The sequence below is a fragment of the Pelodiscus sinensis genome, chromosome 24 (genome assembly GCF_052426305.1).
Source record: "Pelodiscus sinensis isolate ZL-2025 chromosome 24, ASM5242630v1, whole genome shotgun sequence".
In the NCBI taxonomy this organism is placed as follows: Eukaryota; Metazoa; Chordata; order Testudines; family Trionychidae; genus Pelodiscus; species Pelodiscus sinensis.
The window spans coordinates 20,227,936-20,252,788 of NC_143075.1; the positions used below are offsets into that span (position 1 = coordinate 20,227,936).

General features: G+C 55.2%; 1 protein-coding gene across 9 annotated transcripts in view; it reads right to left on the reverse strand.

Moving 5' to 3' along the window:
• Positions 1-13,923: 13,923 nt before the first annotated feature.
• Positions 13,924-24,853, reverse strand: part of ARHGEF10L (Rho guanine nucleotide exchange factor 10 like) — a 207,266-nt gene continuing 196,336 nt past the window's right edge. For 8 of the 9 annotated variants that reach the window (XM_089773156.1, XM_089773155.1, XM_089773157.1 and 5 more), the window contains 2 exons: positions 17,744-17,866; positions 13,924-14,930 (listed from right to left, as the gene is read on the reverse strand). In XM_089773156.1, the coding sequence (XP_089629282.1) occupies positions 14,419-14,930; positions 17,744-17,866 (635 nt within the window). In that variant the 3' untranslated portion in view covers positions 13,924-14,418. The other variant, XM_075906178.2, reaches the window with a different exon arrangement.

Sequence of the window (24,853 nt, forward strand, 5' to 3'; positions counted from 1 at the left end):
AATCAGTTCTTCTCAGGGAGATGCTAGGCAGGGCGGGCGTCTTTCTCTGAAGGGCCAGGAGATAATGCAAGGGCTGGAGCCAGTATCAAATCAAAACCAGGCTTTGAATGTTGGGGAAGTGTCGACAGCAGCCCCTCGGCCTGATTCTGCTGTCAGTTACACCGGTGTAAACAGGAATATCTCCCAGTATTGTCAAACTGCTAAAAATTGAGAGATTGATTTAAAAAAACACAATACCCCAACCTTGAGAGTCAATGGGAACAGTCCTCATTTGGGTTCTTTTATTTGCCTTTAGTTTCTCAGCCCGAGGGCGTAAGCTCAAGGTTTTTTTCTGTTCTCCTCAGGATTGGAAGCTTCCCTTTTTAAAACATGAAAGCTGCATTTCTCCGGTCACAGGACTCCAACAGCCAGCGCTGTAACAAACATGCCAGACCTGTCATGTCATCACAAGAGGGACTCAACTCACCATCCCTAGCCTTACTGAAGATCACTGGGAGGAACAAACTGAAAAGCATGGGCCCGAATCTGCCTGCAAGGTGTGGGGGGTTGGACCGCCGTTTATCTGTGGATCGCATGCCCGTGCCAAGCAAAGACCTGTCTGAAGGGGAGAGGCTGGTTCACCACTCACACTAGAGGTGCTGATGAGTACGTTAGAGGGAAGACCTGAAGGAGCAGTGTTAGAGAGCATCCCAGGCTATGTAGTACCTGTACTACTGCTTCGTCCTTGACCTGCTTCTCCAAGAAGACACAAGGTTTTCTCAGAGACAGCTGAGCCCCACGGAACAAAGGAGAATGACTCCTCCAAGACACCAGAGATGTGGGCCTGGTCGCGCGGAGGATCAGGTCTCCTGTTCGCGGGGGTGGGGAGCAGCCATCTTGGCGATGCCACCACACAATTTTTGCTGCTTGTTACCAGAGGTCGGGTGGTTTCTCTATTCCTTCCACACACACTCTCCCCGGAAGAGAGGCAACCGGCAGACAGCTGGCAAGCAACAAAACCGGCAGCCTGCAGATGCCCAAGGGGCTTTGAAAACAGGGGATTACACCAGCCCTCAGCCCCCCTGAGCCTGCGGGCTCACCTTGCCAGGAACCACCTCAAGAGCGGAAGGGTCTGAGAAGCCTGTGAAAGCAGCGTGAGATCTGGGGAGGAAGGGAGGAGGGGGAAGAGTTGACCTTGATGAGGAAAAGAGAGGGGAATCGGGAGTTTCTTCTCCAGGCAAAGCAGCTCAGCCTGGAAAGCAAATCAAAAGGAACAGAGCACAGAGCTGGGTGCCAGCCGTCGCCACGCACTGCCGCTGTCAGGATTTAACTGGGACAGATCAGCCCTCGGGGTGCTGCAGCGCATAGGTGCGTGTGTGTGTGTGGCAGGCAGTTTGGCTGCATGGAAATACTCACTTCTCGTTTGCTTCCTCTTCGGCGTGCAAGGCAGCTCAGTGACCCTGGTGCCTGGGAACGCTCGGCCCAGAGGAGACACTTGCTTACAGGGATCTTGTCCCTCTCCTTCCCTTCCAACCCCACCCAGATTACAACCTGAGAACCCAGGACTACCGTGTTCAGTTGCGGTGCTGTTTGCCAAGCAATCTGCGGATACACAGAAGCTCTGTGAGCTAGTCAAGCTCTTCCTCTGGCCAGATCCGGAGAGCGGAATCGCAATGCAGAGTTTGGGTTTTGGACCTGGGCAAAAGCACTTCTTAGCCCATGCCCAGATGGGCAAAGGGCTAATTTCCAACCCAAAAGCTCAGCCCAGGCAAGGCACAGTTGTCATTACTGGCATGAGATCCATGACTATGGCTGCTTAGCACCTGAGCCAAATGCTTCTGACTCATACAAAAAAAACCCCAACCCATCTAGGGGGTATTCCCTGCCCCAATGAAAGTTCATCTACAGAAAGACGTGGCCACAGACATGGCACCCAAGACATAGAGCTGCTGGGAGCGGAGGAGAAGCTGGGGAAGGCAGAAGCTCCTATGGGTTTTGGAGCTTAAGGCAGGCCTCCTACTGGAGGAGTAAGGGGGGGTGCAAATCATTTTAGCTGTGGTTTCGTGCATGGGTGGGGTGCAGCTCTGTACCCGAAGCCTGGGGCTGAACTTCCAGTCATTATGGGGAAAGATCAGGTCAGGATCCAGCCCAGCTCTGTGCCAAACCTGCATGTAGACTGAACGTCGCCAAGCGCCGCTCTTCGGGGTCTGCTTTCACGCTCACTTCCACGCTGGAGTCTTGCCACGCTCCATCTCCCTACAAAAGGCATTGAATTACATACAGCGACAGGCGCATACGTTTGCTTAGGCCAGCAACCCACCAGACCTCTCTTACTTCCAGCATCCGCTAATGCTTGCAGTTTCAGGGAAAGGCCAAACCCACAAGCTTGTGGGGTCAAATCCTCAGCTGGTGAAAGTCAATTCAGTGGAATTGTGTCACTTTACACCAGGGCTACATCTACACTGCAGGCTTTTTGCACAAGCACATCATGCCTGAGTTGCGCAGGAGCACAAAAGGTCAAAGGGACCCCATCAGAAGACACTTGCAGAAAAGACCTTCTCCTCAGGTAGAATCAGATGACGTCTGAGAGCGAGAGAGACAGCAAGAGAGAGATGATGGCTACAGCCAGCTACCTCCCCACATGCCCATCTCTCTGCGCTGGTGCAGCCCTGTGGCTTCTCCTCTCTGGGAGCACACGACCCAGCTACCCACGTGGCTCAGGCTGAAACAGATGCTCAGGCTGCCCCCAGAGATACCTCGATACAGATCAGACATGGCTCTTTAATGCTTCTGCTGACGGGTATTGTTTTGCCAGGCAATGGGCTTTATAGTCTCCTGGGGAGAAAGACTCAGAACCGGTTCCACTTTCAGCTCACCTCGACAGTATATTGAATAACCAGAGCCCTTTTCCCTGCAAAGTGTGCTGTAACTCCAAACTCCCCCTCCCCCTTTGCTTCCCATATATCTCCCGTCTCAACAACTTGTGTCTCTTACCCTGCCTTCCTATTCCAGTGACCAGGGCAGGAAGCTAAAGTGGAAGAGGAGGGGTTGTAGTGGGGAAAACAAAGCCTTGATCTTTCCCTCCTGGCAAATAATTCTAATCGCACAGACTTCATAATACAAATACATCCCAGGAGATTTTTAATAGCAGGTTAGATAAACACCTGTCAGGGATGGTCTGGATTGGGGTGGGCAAAAGAGCTTCTGCGGGCCAGATCTGGTCTGCCAAGTGGGTTATCCAGCCCATGGAGGTCTTGCTGCTCCCCCAATCCCAGGCTAATCAGGGCCTAGGGATGGGGGAGCGCAAGGAACTTAGTCAACCTTGACTCTAAGGGGACGTCTACACTAGTCCCATAGATCGATCTAGGGAGGCTAATGAGGGCGACCGGAATTGCAAATCAAGGCCGGGATTTAAATATCCCGCGCTTGATTTGCATGCTCCCGGCTGGTCGCCATTTTAGAAATTGACTAGCCCGAAGTAACTGCCCGCGTCTACACGTGGCAGTGAAACGGGATTCTGATTTAAAGCCCCTAATTCGAATTAGCTGGTAAACCTCATTGCAGGAGGAATACCAGCTCATTCGAGTTACGGCTTTAAATCGGAATCCTGTTTCACTGCTGTGTGTAGACGCGGGAAGTTACTTCGGGCTAGTCAATTTCTAAAATGGCGACTGGCTGGGAACATGCAAATCAAGCGTGGGATATTTAAATCCCGGCCTTGATTTGCAATTCCGGTCGCCCTCATTAGCCTCCCTAGATCGATCTAGGGGGCTGGTGTAGACATACCCTAAGCACCATGCGCCAGAGGGCAGGGAGCAAGAGACTTTGTGCTTCGCCCGCCCGCAAGCCAATCAGGGCCTAGGGACGGGGCAGTGTGCGAAGTCGCTCAGCTGGTGGGTGACTAAGTGCGGTGCACCCTTGCAGGGCAGGGGCAGAGGCAGGAGCAGAATTTGGATGCTGTCCCCATCCCCAGGTCCTGATTGACTCGGGGACGTAGGGTGGGGTGGGGAGCGTGCGTCTGCTCCTACTGCTAGGGGCACGGGGACCTAGAGGGAACCACCAGCAGCTCAGAACAGCTGGCGGTTCTCTCTCGTGGAGGGGTGGGGGCAAAGACTTCCTGTGCTCCCCCACCCACAGACCAATCAGAGTCGGTGGGCGGGGAAGCATGGAAGTGTCCAGGTCCCGCCCCTCCACCCGAGGCCCCGCCCCTTCTGGGGTGGCCTGGGGCCACTTCAGAAATTTCTGAAGTGGCCCCTGGTCAAATATTATTGCCCTTCCCTGGTCTTTCACTGCCAGCACTGGGACTAATAAAAGATATTATCTCGTCCACCTTGTCTCTCTAATATCCTGGGACTAACCTGACTACAACCATTACAAACCATTATGTCTGGGTAGCAGCCATAAAGAAGAGAGCTGGCCCATTTCGTCCAACCTATGGCTCTCCATCATTAAAGCTAGCTCTCTGTTTAATGTCACCAGGCAGGAGTTTTCAAAATGCTGCCTGTGACCAGCTCGCCTGGCGCTCATCCTATTAGCATCTCAGAGCGATAACGAGTCTGGAGAAACCGATCAATAAAGGAAATATTGGAAACCTAGGAGCACCAGGATCTAAATTCATAGCTGTTAAGGTCATCCCTTCAATACACGGACGTCAAACCCATTGCCTCCTACAGCAGCCTGCACAGTTTAGACGTTAGAAAGTCAGAATTATCTCCAGAAAGACCCCATCAAAGGTATTTACAAGGAAATAGTTCAGGGCATGACAGTCCACCAGATTACATATATGTTTTAAATAGAGAACAAGTCACATTACTGCCTCAGAGAAGCTTCCTGGAACTTGCCAAGAAATCCTTTCCAGCTGGCACTGCATAGTCAAGCTATCTTCTCTGAATATCCCTGGCATCACAATATATTTAAATCCATCTGGGGTATCTCATAGTGGTCGGGAGGCCAACTCCGTACAGCTGTACCAGGAATCTGCAGATAAGAGTTCTAGTCTTAGCTTAGTCACTAGCGGACTTTGAGCAAGCCACTTCACCGCCTTACGCCTCAGTTTCCCCATCCATAAAATGGGGATTATAATGCTGCCCTGCTGGGTAAAGCACTTGGTGATCAACTGATCGAAGTTGTTTTCTTTTAACAGCAAAGTTTTCCATCCCCTCTTGCAAATCATTACAGCACCAAACCTACTATCAGATGCTCACAGAGGCAAGGGGACGTCTACTTGGATCCGACAGAGGGGCCTAATATTGTAACAAAATGATGTGAGTAGAACCCACTTTAAAAAAATCCAAGGTTTTGGCCACAATAGTTGAAACCTTTGTTTTTTAAAAAAGGGTAATGAAAATGTGGCTGATGTCTATCAACTGACGGCTAAATGAAAGTTCAAAAATTTGATATTGAAATGTTTTAACACAACAAACTTCTTTGTGGAAGTTTCTCTGCCTTTCTCAACCCATCCATGCATCTCGGCCGCTTCTGCCAGATGGACGCTGCTCAGCCATGTTCATGAGCGACTGGACGTTCAGATGCTACGCGGACTAAAAAGGCCGGGAGTGCTAAATCAGTCCGATGGCAGGGGCTTTTGGCGTAGGAGGAGCACACTCTGCTGCAACTGGGAGCAAGGACTCAGAGAAAAGATGGCCCAGAGATTAGGGGACTTGCCAGAAACACAGATTACTGCCCCTGTCCTGTTTGCGTGCCCCTGGACTCACGGACTCTTGGTCTCTCAGCTCTCAAATTGGGAACAGAGCTCACCCGGAGTGTCTGAGGGAAAATACAGTGAGAAGATATTTTGTTAGGCCCTCAAATATAACAGCAATGAAGGCCATGTACGGAGCTGAGATAAAGCAACTGCTCTGGTGCCCTAAAGAGTCGAGTTGTGCATCATCCGTAGACTCCTAACCCATCCTATGTCGTTCAGGGGGGTGAGATGAGCCCTGGCTGGTTAGCCTCTAGCAGGTAAGGGCCGGGGTGGCGTGGTCCAAAGTCAGACAGACTGACTCTCCCATAAACAGTTGGGAGCTTGTGCAATTTGATCCTGACCTATCCATTTTGATGATTACCTCTTTGAGGGCAGGGGGAGTCTCATGCCCTGGGTTGCCCATACACATGAGAAGTCATCCACCAGGATGTAGCAGCCTGGCCTAGCAGTCAGAGCTACTGGGTTGGGGAACGAAGCCAAAGGTCAGCACTGGAGTCACACTGCTCACGACTAGAGCCAAGGGTCAGAAGCTGGAGGTCATGGCCAGAGCCAGGACTGGTAGCTGGGCATTCAGGGGGAGCGTAAGGGAAGGAGAAGAGGCAAGGAGCAAGCACGGAGCAGGAGCATGGTGGGGACAGGAGCCAAGGTAGGTGCCAGGAGCGGAGCAGGAATGGGACTGGGTGCAGGCAGCAGGTACAAGCAGAGTCCTGCTGCTCCTGGGTCGTCTTCTGTCTGAAATACTGGAGTTGGACCAATCAGTGGAGCTGGGCGCTCCTCCAAACAGAACCCTCATGGGTGGGGCTTCGGCTGGGGATGTTGTCCTAGTAGCTCTTCAGCCCACCAGGTTCAGTGGGCATTGGGTGGAGGCCAGGCAGCAAAGCGCAGGGGCACCCACCTCTGGGTTCAAGAGCCGGGGACATCGCAAGCATTTTGAGAACTCTGATCGAGATGCGCGTTACTCTAATTACCAGCCCGGGCCCTGGTCCTCGCTCATCCTTAGACTCACGACACAGAGGCTCTGCTATTGTGCGGCCTTAGCACTAGGGAGTCAGCGACTCATTCTCATAATCAAAAGACAGACTCTTCAGTGGCCAGCCCCCTGGAGGTGCAAATCTGTGCATGCGCCATTGATGTCAATGGGACAGATTGCCAGCCACGGCCAACGAGCACAGCACCACGGAAATAGAGCTACCCCAGCTGAGAGGAGACCTGAGAAAGGCCCTGCACAGCGAGAGGGATTTACGCACGCGAGCTAGCTCATGGGACCCCTCCCCGCCCCGCACGCTCCAGACAGCCGATCTCATTAAGGGAACAGGAATTAGTTTGTTCTCTTTGACGGTTTCAATCTGCGAGACACGGCGCTTCTCAGAAGTGCAATGCCTACCTTATTAGACAGCTGGCAGAAAACGAGGCGCTGAGAAACGTCTTCATTCCTCCGCTGCGCCGGCTAAAGTACATTAATTTGATAAAAGATAATCAAGCCCTCCGGAGCGAAGCTAACAACGTAACCCCGAGCAGCTGCTGCCAGAGCCTGGCTCAGAGCGACTCTTGTGATCAAGGCCTGCGCTGCTTGGTCTCGCCGTACGGGGGGAAGACAAGGGGCCCAGTGCATCCTTCTGCCTTCATATAACCTCTTTGCGTCACGCCTGCTCCAGTGTCCATTGTTGGGATATGTACAAATTCATAGGGTTCCGGGAAATAAATACAATAGTGGTAAGGGGTCCAGCCAAAGCAGGTACTGCCCTTTAAGCACGTTTCCCCCCCTTGTCCTTGCAGCCTAGGAAGACAGTTGCACTGAACAGTGTTTTCTTTGTTTTGTCTGTAAAAATACTGTCAGGGTCACATTCTTTGTAACCTGCTGACTTGGAAAGTTTGTAGTGTAAAAAATGTTGATTTATTTAAAAATTTGTGAAGAGTAATTAGGGGCGGGTATCATAATATTCTTCGCCTGCCTGTTCATAATCATGGCATAAAAATTAACATTACTACATAGAATTTTAGAAAAAACACTAATAAAGGTGTACATTAACATACTACAATAAGTAAAAGAGTGTCCTGATGCCAAATTATTGCCACTCGGAATGGCGTGTTGGGGGTCCAAGGTAAACGTGCGGCGGCAATAAAGTGGTCCGTTTACCCCATCTGCTCCTGGGTCACCTGTTTCTTCTCTAGCATCCACCAAGTTACTGGTAGGACCCATGGACTGGAGTGAGCCTTGAATAAGCTAGTTACTTTAATGGCTTTTAGACTGGACCCCTGATTCTGCTTGAAAAGACATTAAACCTTGTACCCTCCCCTGTTTGCTGGGTCTGAACGGCTGAATCCCAGGCCAGGGAGTCTAAAGGATCCAACAGGCTCCAGGTGCTCTATGCTTCTGATTCTGGAGATCCCTGGCTTCCACTGCTGCTGAGCGCAATGTGACCGGCAAGAAAGTTCGAAAGTGCAAAGGGATGTGACGGGCCTGTCAGAAAATGTTGCTATATAAATGCAGGTCAGGGACGGGCTCTGGGAAGGAGTCCAGCATGTCCCTGGTTTGGAATCGCAACACAGTTTACGCTCTGGGACAAAAGGATGAGCTTGATGTTAAGGTCCTGGACTGGGACTCATGTGGCTAGGGTCAAGTTCCGGACACTCAGGGCCTCCCATGCATGCACGCCGAGGGACTGGCTTTGAAGGCCGTTCCTTGTGGCTCAGTGTCATCTCTGCTGAGTTCTCAAGAGGCTGCTCACCCATGGATCTGCCGAGGCGGCAGCAGGGCAAAGCCACCGTGCCAGTTGCACTTCCAGGCTGATGTTTGTGCAGGCCGCGGCAGCATTTTGGAGACGATGGTTCACCTGCATGCCATTTGCAAAGGTTGCTGGGTGTCTGGTTTTCAACTCATTGGCATGAGGGGGAATGGGAGACAGGGCCGGGGGGGAGAATGGGAGAAAAGGTTTGAGGGAAGAGGTGGTGCAGGGGCGGTCCTGGCACTCAGCGTCCGCTTTTCCCAAATTGGAAAGTTGGCCATCCTAGCAGGAGCCACAACTGCACTAATGAAACTGGGGAGGGGGAGAGAAAGTCTTGCCCCCGCTCGATGCTTGGAGTTCTAGCCCTCTTTGGCATTACATGCAGCTACAGCAGGTTCCTCGTTTCCAGGTAGAAATTCCTTTTCCGTACACTCGGAAGAATCCAGCGAGACAGGCCCTTGCCATCTGTATTGTCCGCCCAGATTTTTCTGCAATTCACTCACCTTGTTTCAGTTTTCATTTTCAGCTCCATGAAGGGTGAAGCCTTTTGGCTTCTGGCAAGAGGTTCAGCATCCGCTCACCTAACATCACAAACATTCCTTTGTGGCAACAACTGGTTGGCAGGGGTGGGGATGGGATGGGTGCTGCCTTCGGGTGAGGAACACACACCTGGCCAAGAGCTGAGCCATGTCATGGCTCGCCCACGCGGCCTGGGATCTGGGGCGTCGGGTGAGAGACAGTTTGAAGGGGCTTGACTTCCAGAAGGTTCCGAAGAAGCCCTCTCAGCGAGGTCACCACTTGGCCCTTCCACAGCTCGGGACACACCAAATGACTCGTCGCTTTTCACAGTGTGGTCATCATGTCCCAGAGCCTCAAACCCAGACTCATAGACTTTAAGGTCAGAAGGGACCATTATGATCATCTAGTCTGACCCCCTGCACAGTGCAGGCCACAGAATCTCACCCACCCCTCCTAGAATAATCCTCTCACCTATATCTCAGATATTGAAGCCTTCAAATACTTTGAAGGCCCCAAAATGCAGAGAGTCCTCCAGCTGTGATCTGAGCCCCATGCTACAGAGGAAGGCGAAAAACCTCCAGGGCCTCTGCCAATCTACCCTGGAGGAAAACTGATGGCAACAGGGTTAGGTGATTAAATACCTGGGCCGACATTGCAGCGATGTGATCGCACCCGTGCTGTAAGGCAAGGATCCAGACCCTCAAAGGAACTGGGCTCCTCTACCCCAGCAAAGGGGCTGCCCCCTTCCTCGACTCCATGAACTAACCACGCTTCGGTATGTGACAGCCGCTGAGATGCAGGGAAAACTTATTAAAAAACAGCTTTGCAAAAAAATACATGCAGATTTGATGTCTAATTAGAAAAATACCAGGAAATTGGTGTAAGCTGGATAATCTTCTCTTTTCTGACAAGCTGTCCCATTTCAAGGATGAATAGTTGGGAATATAAATCTGATAATTGCAATGCTGAAAATGAAAATCAAATTGAAGCCATCAGAAGATCCTATTTTAAATTGGTTTAGTCCTCTGACAAAATTTCCATCTTCCCCCGTCCAGAGCAGCCCTAGCAGACAGCTGGACGGAGTGAGTGGTTGTCAATGGCTGAGATGTGCCGCAGCTGGGTGAAGTGTCCTGGTCAAAGATTCTTGGCTTTGGTCCCCTTTAGTCCCCCACCAAACACCATCCAACGGGCACGTTTGGCTGGTACCAAGTCGATGTTTTTCAGAATTTTCATTTGGCAGGAAATGTCCAAGTTCAGGCTGTGTTCCTGCTTGGGGAAGGGACCAACCTGGCTCCTGCTGATAGCCCGAGGGCCACCAGAGTGCAGTGCTCAGTCTCACGTGGCGCTGAGCAGGCAGGTTGCCCACACCCCAAGCCAGTGGCCCTCCTCACCAGCGCACAACAAATTCTGTTTCCATAAAAGCATTTGGAAGATTTTGGTTTAGATCTGATGCTGTCCCTGGGTCACAGAACTGTCCCCCTCTAATGGACTCCTGGGGTCTTTTCCTTCTCCCTAACCTGACCTTCCTCCTCACCAGCTGCACGTTGGGCAAGGAGGGGCAGCCCACTTTCAGCTCCGATGCCTTGCTACAATCTTACCCCCGACATGAAGGAAGGGTTTGGCAGATTTCGTGGCAGCGAGTAGATGGCAGCAAATGTTGATCATGTTAAAACGCCTCCAGGGCTGGTGCGGAGACATTCGAAATCCGCACTGAACCGTGGCCGCCCAAGCTGGGAACTGAAGTTCAATTCCCAGCCAGAAGTTCTCTCGCCAGCTGGTCTTGTAGCTCTAAAGGCAGCACCAGTCAATCGCTGAGCAGGGGCACTCAGCTGTTTTCTCCCAACATCTGGATGCTCTTGCTTTGGGAGTCCCATCCCATCCTCTGTCTGGCCAGAAGGAGATGGAGCAATACAAGCCACAATGGAGGGCCAGGAAGCCAGGAATGTCTTGGGGGAGATGAGTTTTTTAGAGCCATGGAAAACTTTGGGAATGACCCTGACAGCCACAGGAATACAACCCCCATCCCCCTGCCTATCCCTTCCAGGCAAACTCGGGGCAAAGTACAGTTGCAAGCAAGAAGCCACATCTGCTGGGAGACAGGGAGCATAGGTGAGGTGCAGGAAGCTACAAGGTGCATTTTGTAACCTCTCTATTAAGTCTCATGCCTCCCACACCAGCTGTGCCATGCACACAAGACGGGGAGGCAGGAGGGTGTCAGGATTCGGGGGCGGGAGTGGAGTTCGAGTGGCCTGAGACCTTCAAACGTACTTTGGCTCCAAGGCTCATTAGATTCCGGGGGAGTGAACTGGTTTCAGGCATCTGGGCCTTAGTTCTCCATCTGGAAGACGGGGCGAACACTGTACCCCGTCCTCCATCTTGTCCAACTGGCCTGTCTGCATAGACACAATCGGTCTGATTTCAGCTGGATCAAGAGGTGCTGCCCCAGTGCAAACAAGAACCCAAAGGACTGGCCCAGTGTCTCCAAAAGGAGAGCCCACGCTTCCGTCCCAGCTGCAGGCTGCCCGGATTTCAAGAGCTCAGATGACAGTGGCCTGCCGGAGCCATTTAAACAGGCCTGAGCTGGCAGCAGGGAGCCCTGACTCCAAGACACGTTTTCCTCCTCTTGGCTTCCTGTTTGTTCCCTCTGGAGGGGGCGGGTGGGACTGGCAGTGGCCACTATCATCAGACAAGATACTGGGCTAGATGGGCCTTTGGTCTGACCCAAAAGAGCCGTTCTTACGTCCAGCTGCTTCATTTCCATTCGGGAAGGTTCGTCCCTCAGCTGCTGCTCCCATAGGTATTTGTATTGCAGATAAGGATCACGGTGGCACCCTTCAGAGGCTGGGGGGTGGGAAGCAACGCTTGGAAAGGAACAGGACTGCAGCTTCTTGCAGGATTATTCGTCGCTATTCCCCTGAAGGCCCAAGGACAGAGCCCCAGTTAATACAAATCCCGGTCGTGCCCTGCAAGCAGCGGATCTATGCCAATGTCGCTCTGCGTGGGCCCAGGCCCGGCCTTTGAAAGGATAAGCAGCGATTTCCCCTAGAACGACTCCTCCATGCAAGACCCATCAGGTTTCCACGCCGTCTACTCCGTCCTTCCGCCCTAGGTCTCTGCTGCCAGGCACGTCACCGACGGCAGCTGCTCCGGGAGCCGTCGTGGGTGGGCTGTGGGCAGAAGGGGCAGGGTGTCTGCAGTCACTGGCTGGCAGCCCCGTCGGCAGGGAGAATCCAGCCCAACACGGCTGACTCCCTGGGCTGCGATCTTCTATTCCCTTGCGGCTTTGCTGGGCGGGGAGACCGCTACAGAGATGCCTGGAGTCCTCGCCTCTTGCTGATTAGCCTGTTGGGAGGGAGAGGCTGAAGGACCCACCTGGTGTATTTTTCTTCTCTGCATGGAGGCATGGAAACCATGGTTGCTCTGTGGGGTGCAGCCAACAAAGGGACACATGGTGCAGGCAGTTTAGATTCCCTGAGGTCCCTGGCTAACTAACAAGCTCTTGCTCCATCTTTTAGAAGCTAAACCGGTTCGTTGGCACAAACCAAGCCCAGATCCTTGGCTTCCCTTCCAAAGACCTCCAGCGCCTTGCAATAAGAAGCCCTGAGGCTATTGCAGGAGGGCAACCCCCCACAATGCAGAATCGCTGCCAAGGGCTCCAAATGTAGCACTGTTGTTATTGGCAAAGGGGGTTGCCCCCACCTGTACTCTAGTTCTCATCAAGAATCCTTCTCTTCCCCCACCCCCATGTGCCTGTCAGGTGTTTGGCCCTGGCTAGAGAGCAACCCTAGTCAACTGCTCTGACACAAGCCACACAAACCTCCTAGAAGCAGCAGTACCGCGGCACTTCCCAGTGCAGCACGCTGCCCTGACGCCGGAGCAGTCCCCTTCCCGTCACCAGCTCTAGTCCCGACAGCAAATGGATGACTATTAGCCAAAGGATAGTTAAGGTTACCAAAGAAGGTTGTAGTAGGGATGCTTAATTGCGGATAATAGACTAATCGAATAGTCGATGCACTTTGCATCGACTCTTCGACTAGTCGATAGGGAGCCTCCGCCTTTGAAGTGTGGAAACAGCCCTAGGACTGTTGCTACACTTTAAAGGAGAAAGCGCCATGTGGAGCCCGAGATCAGCTGGGGACTCCCTGCTGATCCCGGGCTTCCGTGCAGCGCTGCCGTTTTGTACTGGCGTGAGGAGCCTGACTCCGGGCTCCCATGGCGGCGTTTCAAAGCGGCAGCGCCGCACACAGCCCCCTCCCCAGCTGACCCCGGGCTCCACGCAGCGCTGCCACTTTGTACTGCCATGAGGAGCCTGACTCTGGGCTCCCATGGCGGCATTTCAAAGCAGAGCTGCACTCAGCCCCCTCCCCAGCTAACCTTGGGCTCCACGCGGTGCTGCCGCTTTGAAATGCCGGGAGGAGTTGGACGCCGGGCCGCGTGGTGCCTGGTCTCCCTCCTTCCCGTCTCTTTCTTACAGAAAAAGCAAAAGGGGGTGAGGGGGAAGCAACTAGTCGACAAGCTTGTCGACTAGCCTTTCACATCCCTAGGTTGTAGAATCACCATCACTGGAGGCTTTGAGCACAGGCTGGACACACAGCTGTCAGGGCCGGTTTAGATTTATTTGGTGTTGCCTCAGTGCAGGGCCTGGACTTGGTGACCTCCCAAGGACACTTCCAGCCCCGTGTTTCTAGGACTCTTGTGACCTGACATTGGGTTTGCGCCAGCCCACCCGAGGGCCCTGGCCACTGCTCTTTCAGGGGGCAGCCGTCGGGTGTGTCATGGAAAACATGCCAGCTGTGTTCCCATGCCCAAGCAGCCATGCCCTGAAACGCCTCATGGCTGGACCGGTCGTTCTCTGCCCAGCTTGAGTCCAAGCCCCAGAGGTACGAGAAGAATGACCACTGGCACCACACAACCCAGCCGGGTGCCATAAATGAACCCAGGTGGCCGGCCAGCTGATCTCAAGGGGCTCCTGAGAGAACACAGAACCCGTCGGGCTGAAATTTGCGCCTCTTTATTCCTACGCTTCCTGCTGCCGCAATATATACAGATGGTTTATTTATACACATAATAATATACAGAATTAGATTTATATCTCTCTCTCTATATTCACACACAGACACTCGCGCCCCCTTATGAAGGGATGTGCCCAAGAGCTCAGCAAACCTCCTCAGCCTGCAGGGAGGGCGCTGTTCCCAACACACCCAGAACGGTAAAAGAAACCCCCATAAACAAGCTAGTTTCTCAAGAAAAATTACAGGAAATGTGAAAAAAAGTCTTTAAAAAAGGGGGAGTGAGGAGGGGCTTTGTTTGGTAAGTGAAGCAGCGACTCCCTCCTGACCAGCGGCAAGTCCTTCCGGTCGGCCTGGGACAGTAAGAGCTACAGTCGCAGCATTCCCTGGTGCAGGCTGCTCTTCCGAGAGGCTGGCAGGCGTCTGGAGCCAGGGTTAGGCACTCTCCGTGGTGCATTGTGGGTAGCGGATGCTGCCAACGCTATAGCATCAACGGGACCTGCCATATGAGAAGAGTGCTGTCCGTCTCGCTGCAGGCAGGCAGCTTGCTGCCGGGGTTGAAGTTCCGGTAGCCCCGCCCGCCAGAGACGATGGCCACCGAGGAAATCTCCTTGCGGTGAGTGTCCCGGGCGCACGGCCTGCTCCGCACCCAGACGTCCGGGTCGTCAGCCATTTCGTAGATGGAGCCGTCCTCCTCGCTGTGCTCCAGGGTGTTCCCGCCCAGCGGCAGAGAGGCCTCCTTCACCGAGAGCAACTGTCCAGGCAGGTGGGAGGTGGAGCGGAGGCGGTACTGCAGGAGGATCCCCTTCTTCCTCATCTCCCTGGGTGGGTTGTCGTGGGCACACGGCTCTGGCAACGGGCCGTCCGGCTTCTCCTCCTGGCCTCCCTCCTCCTCCTTGTCGTTCTTCAGCACGTCCGAAGCCAGGGTGCTGGCGGCCACGGCCAGGAATTCCACAGGGCCACAGTGGCCGTTCAGAGAGACCATGCCTTTCCCTGGGAGCCGAGCAGGGACAGCGTGCGAGAGAGACAGAGAGGGAGAGAGGGAGAGGTTTTATTAACAGGAAACGCTTCAGAAAACAAATCAAGTTCACGCCTCATAAATATTGCAAGGCTCGTCTGCCGAGCCCCGGCGGCTCCCTGCTGCCTCGATAACTAGAGCACGATATTCTGAGAGGCACAGACGGCCGGAGCTCTCCGCGCCTCACTGTTAACCCTGAGCCTGCCAGCACACGCAGACCCCCACACGCCCAACAGCTCACCACCTCCTGGTTCCCACTGACAGCACTAAGAGGGTTCGGACTGACGTGCCATGTGCCCCCGCTGGCCACCCCTGGCCTTTGTCATGTGAGCTAGTGGCTCCTGGCTCTCCTCACTGTACACACACCCCCGTCCCGCCCCTCCCTGCTGTGGCTCTGTTCCCTGACTACACCATGTCCCCTTGCCTCGCCGCGCTGCGACTCCAGGTTTGTATCGTGGGGGCGATGCTGGGAGATCCCCAGCAGACAGGCCAGCAAGAGAAGCTCAGTCCACCCGCCGTGGCGATGAGGAAAACGCTTTTGTCCCCGCCAAGGCAGCGCGTCCTCTCTCGGGGTTCAGACGGTGCCCGAGCAGGGCAGACATGCAGCGGCTGCTTGGGGGGGGGGGCAAGAGGGGAAACACACCATGTGGGGGCTTGCAGAAGCCAAGGTCCTGCAGGGGTGCCTGGAGCAGGCCTGTAAAGAGGGGCTTTGTGCTGGCTTCCACACACACAGCTCCGCCGGGTCACCCCAGCCCTGAGCGGCACCCCTCTCCTCTGCTACTCCAGCCCTGGCAACCCTCCTAGCTCATCCCTGGAACTGGCCCCACCCTGCCCTTCCCCAAGTGCGGAGAGGAATGACCCTGGCCCCAGTGCTGAGCCAGAGAGCCAGGGGCTGCTTTCCGAGACAGCCCCCAAGGGGGTTCATCTGGGGCTTTGGCCCCCACATGTCCCCCGCTGGAAGGGGCTGGGAAGTAGGACACAGTAAGGCCCCTCCATGAGACTCCCTGGTGCGTGACCTCTCCAGGGTCCCATTGCGTCTGCCCAAGGCTCAGCCCAGGGAGGGAGGCTGCCCCCGAACACCAAGCGACGCCGTGAGGTGGCTGTAAGAGGGCACAGCAGTGGGTGGTGTGAAGACGTGGCTCAGTGCGGCACACTGCGGATCGACCAGCACGTGGGGCTTCCGGGCCCCAGACCCCAGCAAGCAGCTGGGCTGCCAGGAGCACAGCACCGCTAAGTGCACCTCAGGGCATCCAGAGCACTGCCTGAGTCACCGCCACCGCCACCGCCTCCGGCCAGGACAGGGCCTTCCCTGGGCATGGCCCTCCCAGCCCCGAGCCAGCCACCTTGCATCCCCTGCGCTACGGAGAGCACGTCCTGAGGCGGGGGGGGGAGAACGTTCTGAGGCCAGGGGGGACGTCCTCAGGCTGGGAGGGGGGACGTCCTGAGGCCGGAGGGGGAACATTCTGAGGCAGGGGGGACATCCTGAGGGCGGGGGAAGGGGGGGAATGTTCTGAGGCGGGGGGAGGAGGGGGAACGTCCTGAGGGCGGGGGGAAGAACGTCCTGAGGTGGGGGGGAATGTTCTGAGACGGGGGGGGAGGGAACGTCCTGAGGGCGGGGGGAAGAACGTTCTGAGGTGGGGGGGAATGTTCTGAGGCGGGGGAGGGGGGGAACATCCTGAGGGCGGGGGGGGGGGAGAACATTCTGAGGCAGGGGGGACGTCCTGAGGCTGGGGGGGGGGGGAATGTTCTGAGGCGGGGGAGGAGGGGGAACATCCTGAGGGCGGGGGGGAGAGGGAAGAACGTTCTGAGGCGGGGGGGGACGTCCTGAGGAAAGGGGGGGTTCTGAGGCGGGGGGAGGGGGGGAACATCCTGAGGGCGGGAGGGAAGAACGTTCTGAGGCGGGGGGGGACGTCCTGAGGGGGGGGGAATGTTCTGAGGCGGGGGGAGGGGGGGAACATCCTGAGGGCAGGGGGAATAACGTTCTGAGGCGGGGGGACGTCCTGAGGAAGGGGGGGAATGTTCTGAGGCGGGGGGAGGAGGGGGAACATCCTGAGGGCGGGAGGGAAGAACGTTCTGAGGCGGGGGGGGACGTCCTGAGGAAGGGGGGGAATGTTCTGAGGCGGGGGGAGGAGGGGAACATCCTGAGGGCAGGGGGAATAACGTTCTGAGGCGGGGGGAAAGGGGGTACGTCCTGAGGCCGGGGTGGGAGAACGTTCTGAGGCGGGGGGGAATGTTCTGAGGCAGGGGAGGAGGGGGGAACATCCTGAGGCCAGGGGGGAGGGGGGAAGAACGTTCTGAGGCGGGGGGGGGACATCCTGAGGCCAGAGGGAGGGGGGGGATGTTCTGAGGCGGGGGGAGGAGGTGTAGCGTCCTGAGGGGGGGGGGGGGGGGGTAGAACGTTCTGAGGCGGGGGGAGAATGTTCTGAGGTGGGGGGAGGAGGGGGAACGTCCTGAGGCCGGGGGGGGGGGGACATCCTGAGGCCGGAGGGAGGGGGGGAACGTTCTGAGGCGGGGGGGGGGAAGGAGGAGGAACGTCCTGAGGCTGGGGGGGAGGGGAGGAGAACGTTCTGAGGCGGGGGAACGGGGGAGCACATTCTTCTCGCCTGCCTTACATGGCCCCCTCCCCCCAGCGCTAGCGTTTCACTTGTCCGTCGAAGGAGCCAGCTTCGCAGTCCCACCGCTCGTCAGGGGTCCACCCGCCCCAACGCAGGCCCCCCCGCTGGCGGCGCAGACAGCCCTCCGCTCGGGCCAGCCCCCGGGGGCAGGCAGGCCAGGAGAGCAGACTCACCGGTGATTTTGGGGATGCCCTCCAGCCTGGGCACAGGCAGCAGCACGATGATGCCTTGGTCTGTGCCAACCCACAGGAGTCCCTGGCAGATCAGCAGGCTGGTGACCCGGACGTTCTTCTGGCCTGTGGGAGAGAGCTGGGAGTGAGCATCCCTCGGCCCCACCAGCGGGTTCAGCACTAGGCGGGGGAGAGGCGGCCCCGGCGAGATGAGCTCCCCTGCAGCCGCCAGGAGTGAGAGTCGGGCGGATGCCAAGGGGCACTGCCTGGAGCCACCGGATTAGAGCTGACAGGAAGCCAGACTCCCAGACCGGCACGCGTGGCCTTACACCAGGCAAGGGGGGACTGGCAGCAGGGGGGCTAGGCCACGCCGACTCCACAGGCAGCATGGCAGAGCCTGGCACCAGCCAGAGCTGCTGAAGCTGAGCAAGGTGCCAGCCTGGCTGGGGACCGGCAGGGAAAGCAGAGCATCCCATGCACCCTCGCAGGGCCCGGGCACGACCCTGGCTGGGTGAAGAGCCGGAAGCCACGGGGCTGCAGCGCCTGGCAATCTCCTGGCAAGGCCCTGACGGCGCGATGCCGGAGCCGTGTTTTACATTCGGAGCGCATGAGTGCCTTCCGCTTGCGAGAACAGAACACCCTGTTGTTCCTCGGCACGGACAATGAGACGGATAATTCGCTGCCATGAATTAACATGTTTTTGATGTCAGTCCAGATTAGCTCGTCCCGCATGATCAGCGCCGGGCTGTCTTTTCACTTTAGCGGCAACGTTCAGGAGAGGGAGGACGGGGAGGCGGACGGCTCAGCGAGGACGGTTCGGGCTCCGCTCGCCAGCGCAGATGCACCTGGGGCATGGCGGGAGGGGAGGTCTGAGCAGACGGAGGAGCCCATGGACTCCATGGGGGCCGGTGGGATACAAAGAGTTCCCCAAGACCCATCAGGTTGGATTCCTCCTCCCAACGCACGAGGGGCCCAGGCCAGCTGGTAATGATTCACCCTATGCTCTTAGTGCACTGTAGGATGGGGTTGGGGGGTAGGGCTGGCTCAGATCGCAAATGTGGGGGGGGCTCTGGCAACCCCCCAACTGGGCAGGACGGATGATGAGCAGGATATTTAGTGCCCAGTGCTGTCCAAGCCATTTTGTGCCAGCCAGGGTCCCTGTGCTTGTGACGGAGCGCTCCTTAGGGAAATGGGACACGCCTCCCTTTGTCTCAGCCCAGGAAGGGCTGCGTGGCTTCTTTCCCCACGTAAGACAGGAATTCGCACTCTGCTCCTGGGGTCTTGCAGCAGCAAGTAGCTGGATGGTAGTGTGGGGGAAAGGGGGGAGCACGAGAAGTCTGGTAGCCAGTGCCAGGTGCCCCAGAAGGCCCCGGCAGAAGGGGCGGGGCTGGGGGCAATCAGAGCTTTAGGATGCCCACCGCAGGGTGTGTGGTCCTGCCCGTGTTGGTGAATAGCCATTGGGGGGACCTATCCGCTATGGGACGTTCGAGTTCTCTTCTGGACCAAGCTACGGTTCTGGCCTGTGCTGCATCCCCCGGGCAGGGAGTTCCACTGGGCGGCTACGTAGTGTGAAGAACTACGTCCGTTGTTCCACACGCGCTGCCGGGCGATGTTATTAAACGGCCCCTGCCTCTGGTTTTATGAGAAGGGGTAAATCCATGGGTGGCGGGTATGCGAGGCAGGGGGAGGCCTTGCCGTCCCAAACTCCCAGCCTGGCCCCACTCACACTCCGCCTCCACAACACCTGCTGTAGGCGTACTGCGGCGGGGTGTTGCTCCCCCAGCACCTGTGCTCTGGCCCGGGGAGGCTGAGGCTGCATGGCCACCATCCCCGTGCTTGGGGAGAGGGGTAGTGTGGCATGCTGCCCATCTCTCGGTGGTGCCGGAAGCGGGGAGGCGACTTGGCTCCTGTAGAGGGTGGGGCCTCAGCAGAAGGGGCGGGGCCGAGGGCAGGGCTAGGAGTTTGCCTCTCTCAGCCTTACCTGCACCCACTGTCCTTATTCCCTTTCTCCACATTACTCATGGTTTTCCAGCCCTGTATCATATCCCCCCTTAGTCGTCTCTTCTGAGCTGAGCAAACCCAGCCTTTTCAATCTCTTCCCAGCTGGAAGCCGTTCCAGACCCTTCGTCAGTTTTCTCGTCCTTCTTGGTACTTTTCCCAATTCTCACATTTCTTTTTTTGAGATGGGGCACCCAGAGCAGCAGCCAGCATTCAGGGGTAGGCGTACCATGGCTGCGCATGGAGGCATTATGGTATTTATTGCCCTATTTTCTCTCCATTCCTAACCGTCCCTAATGTGCTGTTTGCTTTTTTGATTGTGGAGGCCCATTGAGTGGATGTTTTCAGAGAATCATCCACAACAACGTCGAGTGGGAATAGCTAGTCTGCACCTCACTATTTTGTACGTATGGCTGGGATTATGTTTTCCAATGGGCATCATTATGCATTTATCTACATTCAGCTTCATCTGCCATTTTGTTGCCCAGCAGCCCGGTTTGGTGAGATCCCTTTGTAATTCCTCGCAGTCAGCTTTAGTCCTAAGCATCTTGTGTCATTTTGTATGGTCTGGAAACGCTGCCGCCTCACTGTGCCCCCCTTTCCCCGGATCATCTGCGAGTATGTTGAACAGCCCTAGTGCAGACCCATGGGGGAACTCTCCACCAGCTTCCCACTGACCATTTAATCCTGTTCTGTGTCTCCGATCTTTTAACCAGTTACTGATCCGTGAGAGGACCTTCCCCCTTATCCTATCACTGCTTAATTTGCTTACGAGGCCTCAAGTGGGGGACCATGTCAGAGGCTTTTTTGGCTGTGTCTAGACTGCATCCCTTTTCCGTAAAAGGGATGCAAATTAGACACATCACAAGTGCAAATGAAGCGGGGATTTAAATCCCCCCCACTTCATTTGCATAAAAATGGCTGCCGCTTTTTTCCGGCTCGGAGCTTTTCCGGAAAAAAGCGCCAGTCTAGATCTTTCGGAAAATAAAGCCTTTTCCGAAAGATCCCTTATTCCTTATTTTAAGAGGGATAAGGGATCTTTCGGAAAAGGCTTTATTTTCCGAAAGATCCACGTCTAGACTGGCACTTTTTTCCGGCAAAGCTCCGAGCCGGAAAAAAGCGGCAGCCATTTTTATGCAAATGAAGCAGGGGGGATTTAAATCCCTGCTTCATTTGCAATTGCGATGTGTCTAATTTGCATCCCTTTTACGGAAAAGGGATGCAGTCTAGACACAGCCACTATGCCCCCTGGCACCCTCGGTCCCCATGCAAGAGAGGCTGGACTGGCCAAGAAGAAGAGCGGTGCTATTAACACCTGCTTGTATCCCAGTGCTCCCTGGTTTCTAGAGCTAGCAGACACACTACCCCAGGGCTACTCAACTTTGAAGCCGTGGGGGCCATAATGATACTCACAGCACATGCCAAGGGCCGCAACTTCAGTGTGGTTGCATAGACATGCAAATATATATGCAAATCTATGCAAATAGCTTCTTGCACACGGACGGGCATGAATACAAAGATGAAGGCAAGACGACACAACACGCAGGCCCCATTTAAGTCAGTTCTGCTGATATTAATAAAATGCAACAGTTACCTGATTTCCACCCACAGGCAGCACTTTTAACGAGCAATGACAGTGCAGGGATTTAACTACTACAGCGCATCTCAACAGAAGACCATCACATTGACTGCTTTCTGGTTTGGGCTCCCAACCAGACTCCTCAGGCTGCAAACAAATGGATTGCAGGCCACATGTGCCGCATGTTGAGTAGCCCTGCACTACCCTGTCCCCAGTGGAGGCAGCTCCCACCAGAGACGAGGAAATGTCAATTACGGGATGGGGCGGGGCGGTGGGCGGGGCAGGGGAAGAGAAGGATTATGGATTATACCCAGTCTCCCTTCTCCTTTCCCCCACTCCCAGGGTGCACTGCTTTCACCGGGCTGCCCTGAGCAGGGATCCAGTCTCCACAGACCCCTTCCCCGGACAGGGGCTGCTGTCACCCCACACTGCTGCTTCTGTATCAGAGGCAGCAGCGCGAGGGTGACAGGCAGCCAGTCCGCAAGGGGAGCTGGTTTTTACACTGGCTCCCCTCGCAGACCAGCTTCCGTCTGGCACCAGAGGCAGCAGTGCGGAGGGGCAGGGGGTTCCATGGGAGTGGGGCCGGAGCGCACTGGCTGCTGGCCCCACCCCCAGGGACTACAGAATAGTCGAGTAACCGACAAGAATTCATGAGGCTAATTGACTATTCAATTAACCGAGATTTAACATCCCTAGCACGCATGTGCGGGGTTAGCCTAGAGCCGGGGGCGCTGGACGACTGGCACAGGATCACTGCAGCCACAGCAGAGTCTCCAGCTCTGGTTTGGACCTGCCTCTTAGATCCAAGCCAGGGCCGTGGCTTTGTCCCTCTGTTGTCAGTAGTTCATGTCTGTTGGCCCCGGAGAGAAGCATGAGTCAGGCAATTCCGTGACCCCCGGCGGCTCCACCCCGGGGGCCCTGTGTGGCTGGACCATGGAGGAGGCTTTGCGAGAAACAAATTCTTCATGGATATTGGTTACCAGCACAAGCAAACAACACAGGGCAGGGCACGCCGGCTCAGGAGGGAGACCCCCTAGCTGAGCACCAGCAGGGCCCAAGGCCCCCAGACATCTGCAACAGCAGGGGGGTTGGGGAGGAGCAGGCAGCCCCACTGAACCCCAGAGCAGGAGGGTACCAGAGCAGGACAGATGGCAAGCGCCCACCATGCCCAAGCACTGCAGGAGACAAACAGCTGCTTCCACCCCTTCCCTCCCCCCCAGCAGCCGCCTTTTCCACTCCAGCCACCAGCTCAGCTGTGTATCCTGCCAGCATCCTCCCCATCCCCGCTCAGGCCTCCCTTGCCTCACCAGATGAGGGTCTTGCTCATTAAACTCGCACGCAGCCCTTTCCCGGCTAATGCTGTGAAAGGCTCGAAGGAGGCTTGAGAGCGGAGTTCTGAGTGACCATCCCTGAGCCTCAGTTTCCCTGGCCCCCTTTGTTCATCCTACCTGTTTAGACTAACCCCCCCAGGGCAGAGACAGCTGTCACTCCAGCTCTGGCACTAGTAAAACCTGAATGTGAGGCAGCTAGTCCGGTAGCGTTACGGTTTTAGTTTGTAACTGAAATAGCTCTAAGAGTTATGTACCAAGCCAAACGTGGACACAGTTACAGACACAAAATGGTGGCAGTGTGTCCAGGGGTTAAAGCCCTGGACTTGAACTCATAGAATCATAGAACCATAGAGCTGGAAGAGACCTCAGAAGGTCATCGAGTCCAGCCCCCTGCTCTAGGCAGGACCAATCCCAACTAAATCAACCCAGCCAGGGCTTTGTCAAGCTGAGGCTTAAACACCTCTAGGGATGGAGACTCCACTACTTCCCTAGGGAACCCATTCCAGTGCTTCACCATCCTCTTAGTGAAATAGTTTTTCTGAATATCCAACCTGGATCTCTCCCACCACAACTTGAGACCATTGCTCCTTGTTCTGCCATCTGTCACTACTAAGAACAGCCTCTCTCCAGCCTCTCTGACACCTCCCTTAAGGAAGTTGAAGGCTGCTGTCAAATCCCCCCTCACTCTTCGCTTCTGCAGACTAAATAGACCCAAGTCCCTCAGCCTCTCCTCATAGGTCATGTGCTCCAGCCCCCTCATCATTTGGTTGCCCTCCGCTGGACCCTCTCCAATGCTTCAACATCCTTTCTATAGTGGGGGGCCCAGAACTGGACACAAAACTCCAAATGTGGCCTCTCCAGAGCCAAATAAAGGGGAATAATCACATCTCTGGATCTGCTGGCAATGCTCCTCCTAATGCCCCCTAATATGCCATTAGCCTTCTTGGCTACAAGGACACACTGTTGACTCATATCCAGCTTCTCATCCACTGTCACCCCCAGGTCCTTTTCTGCAGAACTGCTACTTAGCTGGTTGGTCCCCAGCCTGTAACAATGTTTGGGATTTTTCCGTCCCAAGTGCAGGACTCTACACTTGTCCTTGTTGAACCTCATCAGATTTCTTGTGGCCCAATCCTGCAATTTGTCTAACTCGGATCTGTCTCTGTCTCTGGCCTGGGCAAGCCACCTTGCTCTGTGCCTCAGTTTCCCCATCTGGAAAATGGAGATAATGGTACTGCTGAAAAGTTCTATAGGAGAGCTAGGATGCAGTCATATGCGGGTACATGTTGTTCTCTTTCCTGTTTAGGTATCAGCTAGAGCAGTATCATTGTGTCCATGCTGTGGGGGTGGGACTGTTTGAACCTGGCTGGGATGATTTAAAAGGCTCAGCTTGCTAGAGCCGACCGTGCCTAAGCATCCGTGCATCACCTAGCACACCAGCGCCCCGAACTCCAGCGACTCTTCTCGGCACTGCCATTACGCCAGTCCCATTGAGAAGACCCTTAACTCTTCAGGGCTCTTTGGTAGCGGGGTTCCCCCTCCCAGAAAGGAAGAGCAAGACATCAAAAAAAAAAAAGTCAGATTTCTAATGGCAAATAAATATTTTATCACAGCGACTTAACGCCGCGGCGTTGGACTCACCGAAGCAATATATCTGCTGAGATACAGCTTGAGAAAGCCAGAGCTCTCCACGAAGACTTTATTAATGACCTGTCTAGTTAAGAAAGATGAGGGAGCTTAAGTTCAAAAACGCATTAATGCCAAAACACTCACTCTCCCAGGAAGAAAAGGAAGTGATAAATTTTTTAACATGCCCTAAAAAAAAAAAAAGCCACCCACTTACACGACTACTGCCTTTATTACTAATTAAACAATTACTCCTGTTCAATGCGGGAGTGAAGGGCGGGGACCCGACACTTCAAAGCCGTGAGGGGGGAATGACAAATTTCAGAATTCTTTCCAGCTGACTTCCCTGCTGGTGCTTTCAGAGGTGGGTATGGAGCAGAGCTCCCTGGTTCCTTGGAAATTGGGGTCAGCATCCAAAATCTGGGGTTTGAGCCCATTTTTAAGGGCCAGCTTCAGGCCTGGCCCTCACTGGGGGGCTGCCCTGACTTCAGCCAGCGGCGTAGCTGCATCAGGCAGAGGGTATGTCTGTAATCACAGACTGCAGTTCCAGGAGCCATCCCTGAGTTAGCTTTAATCCAG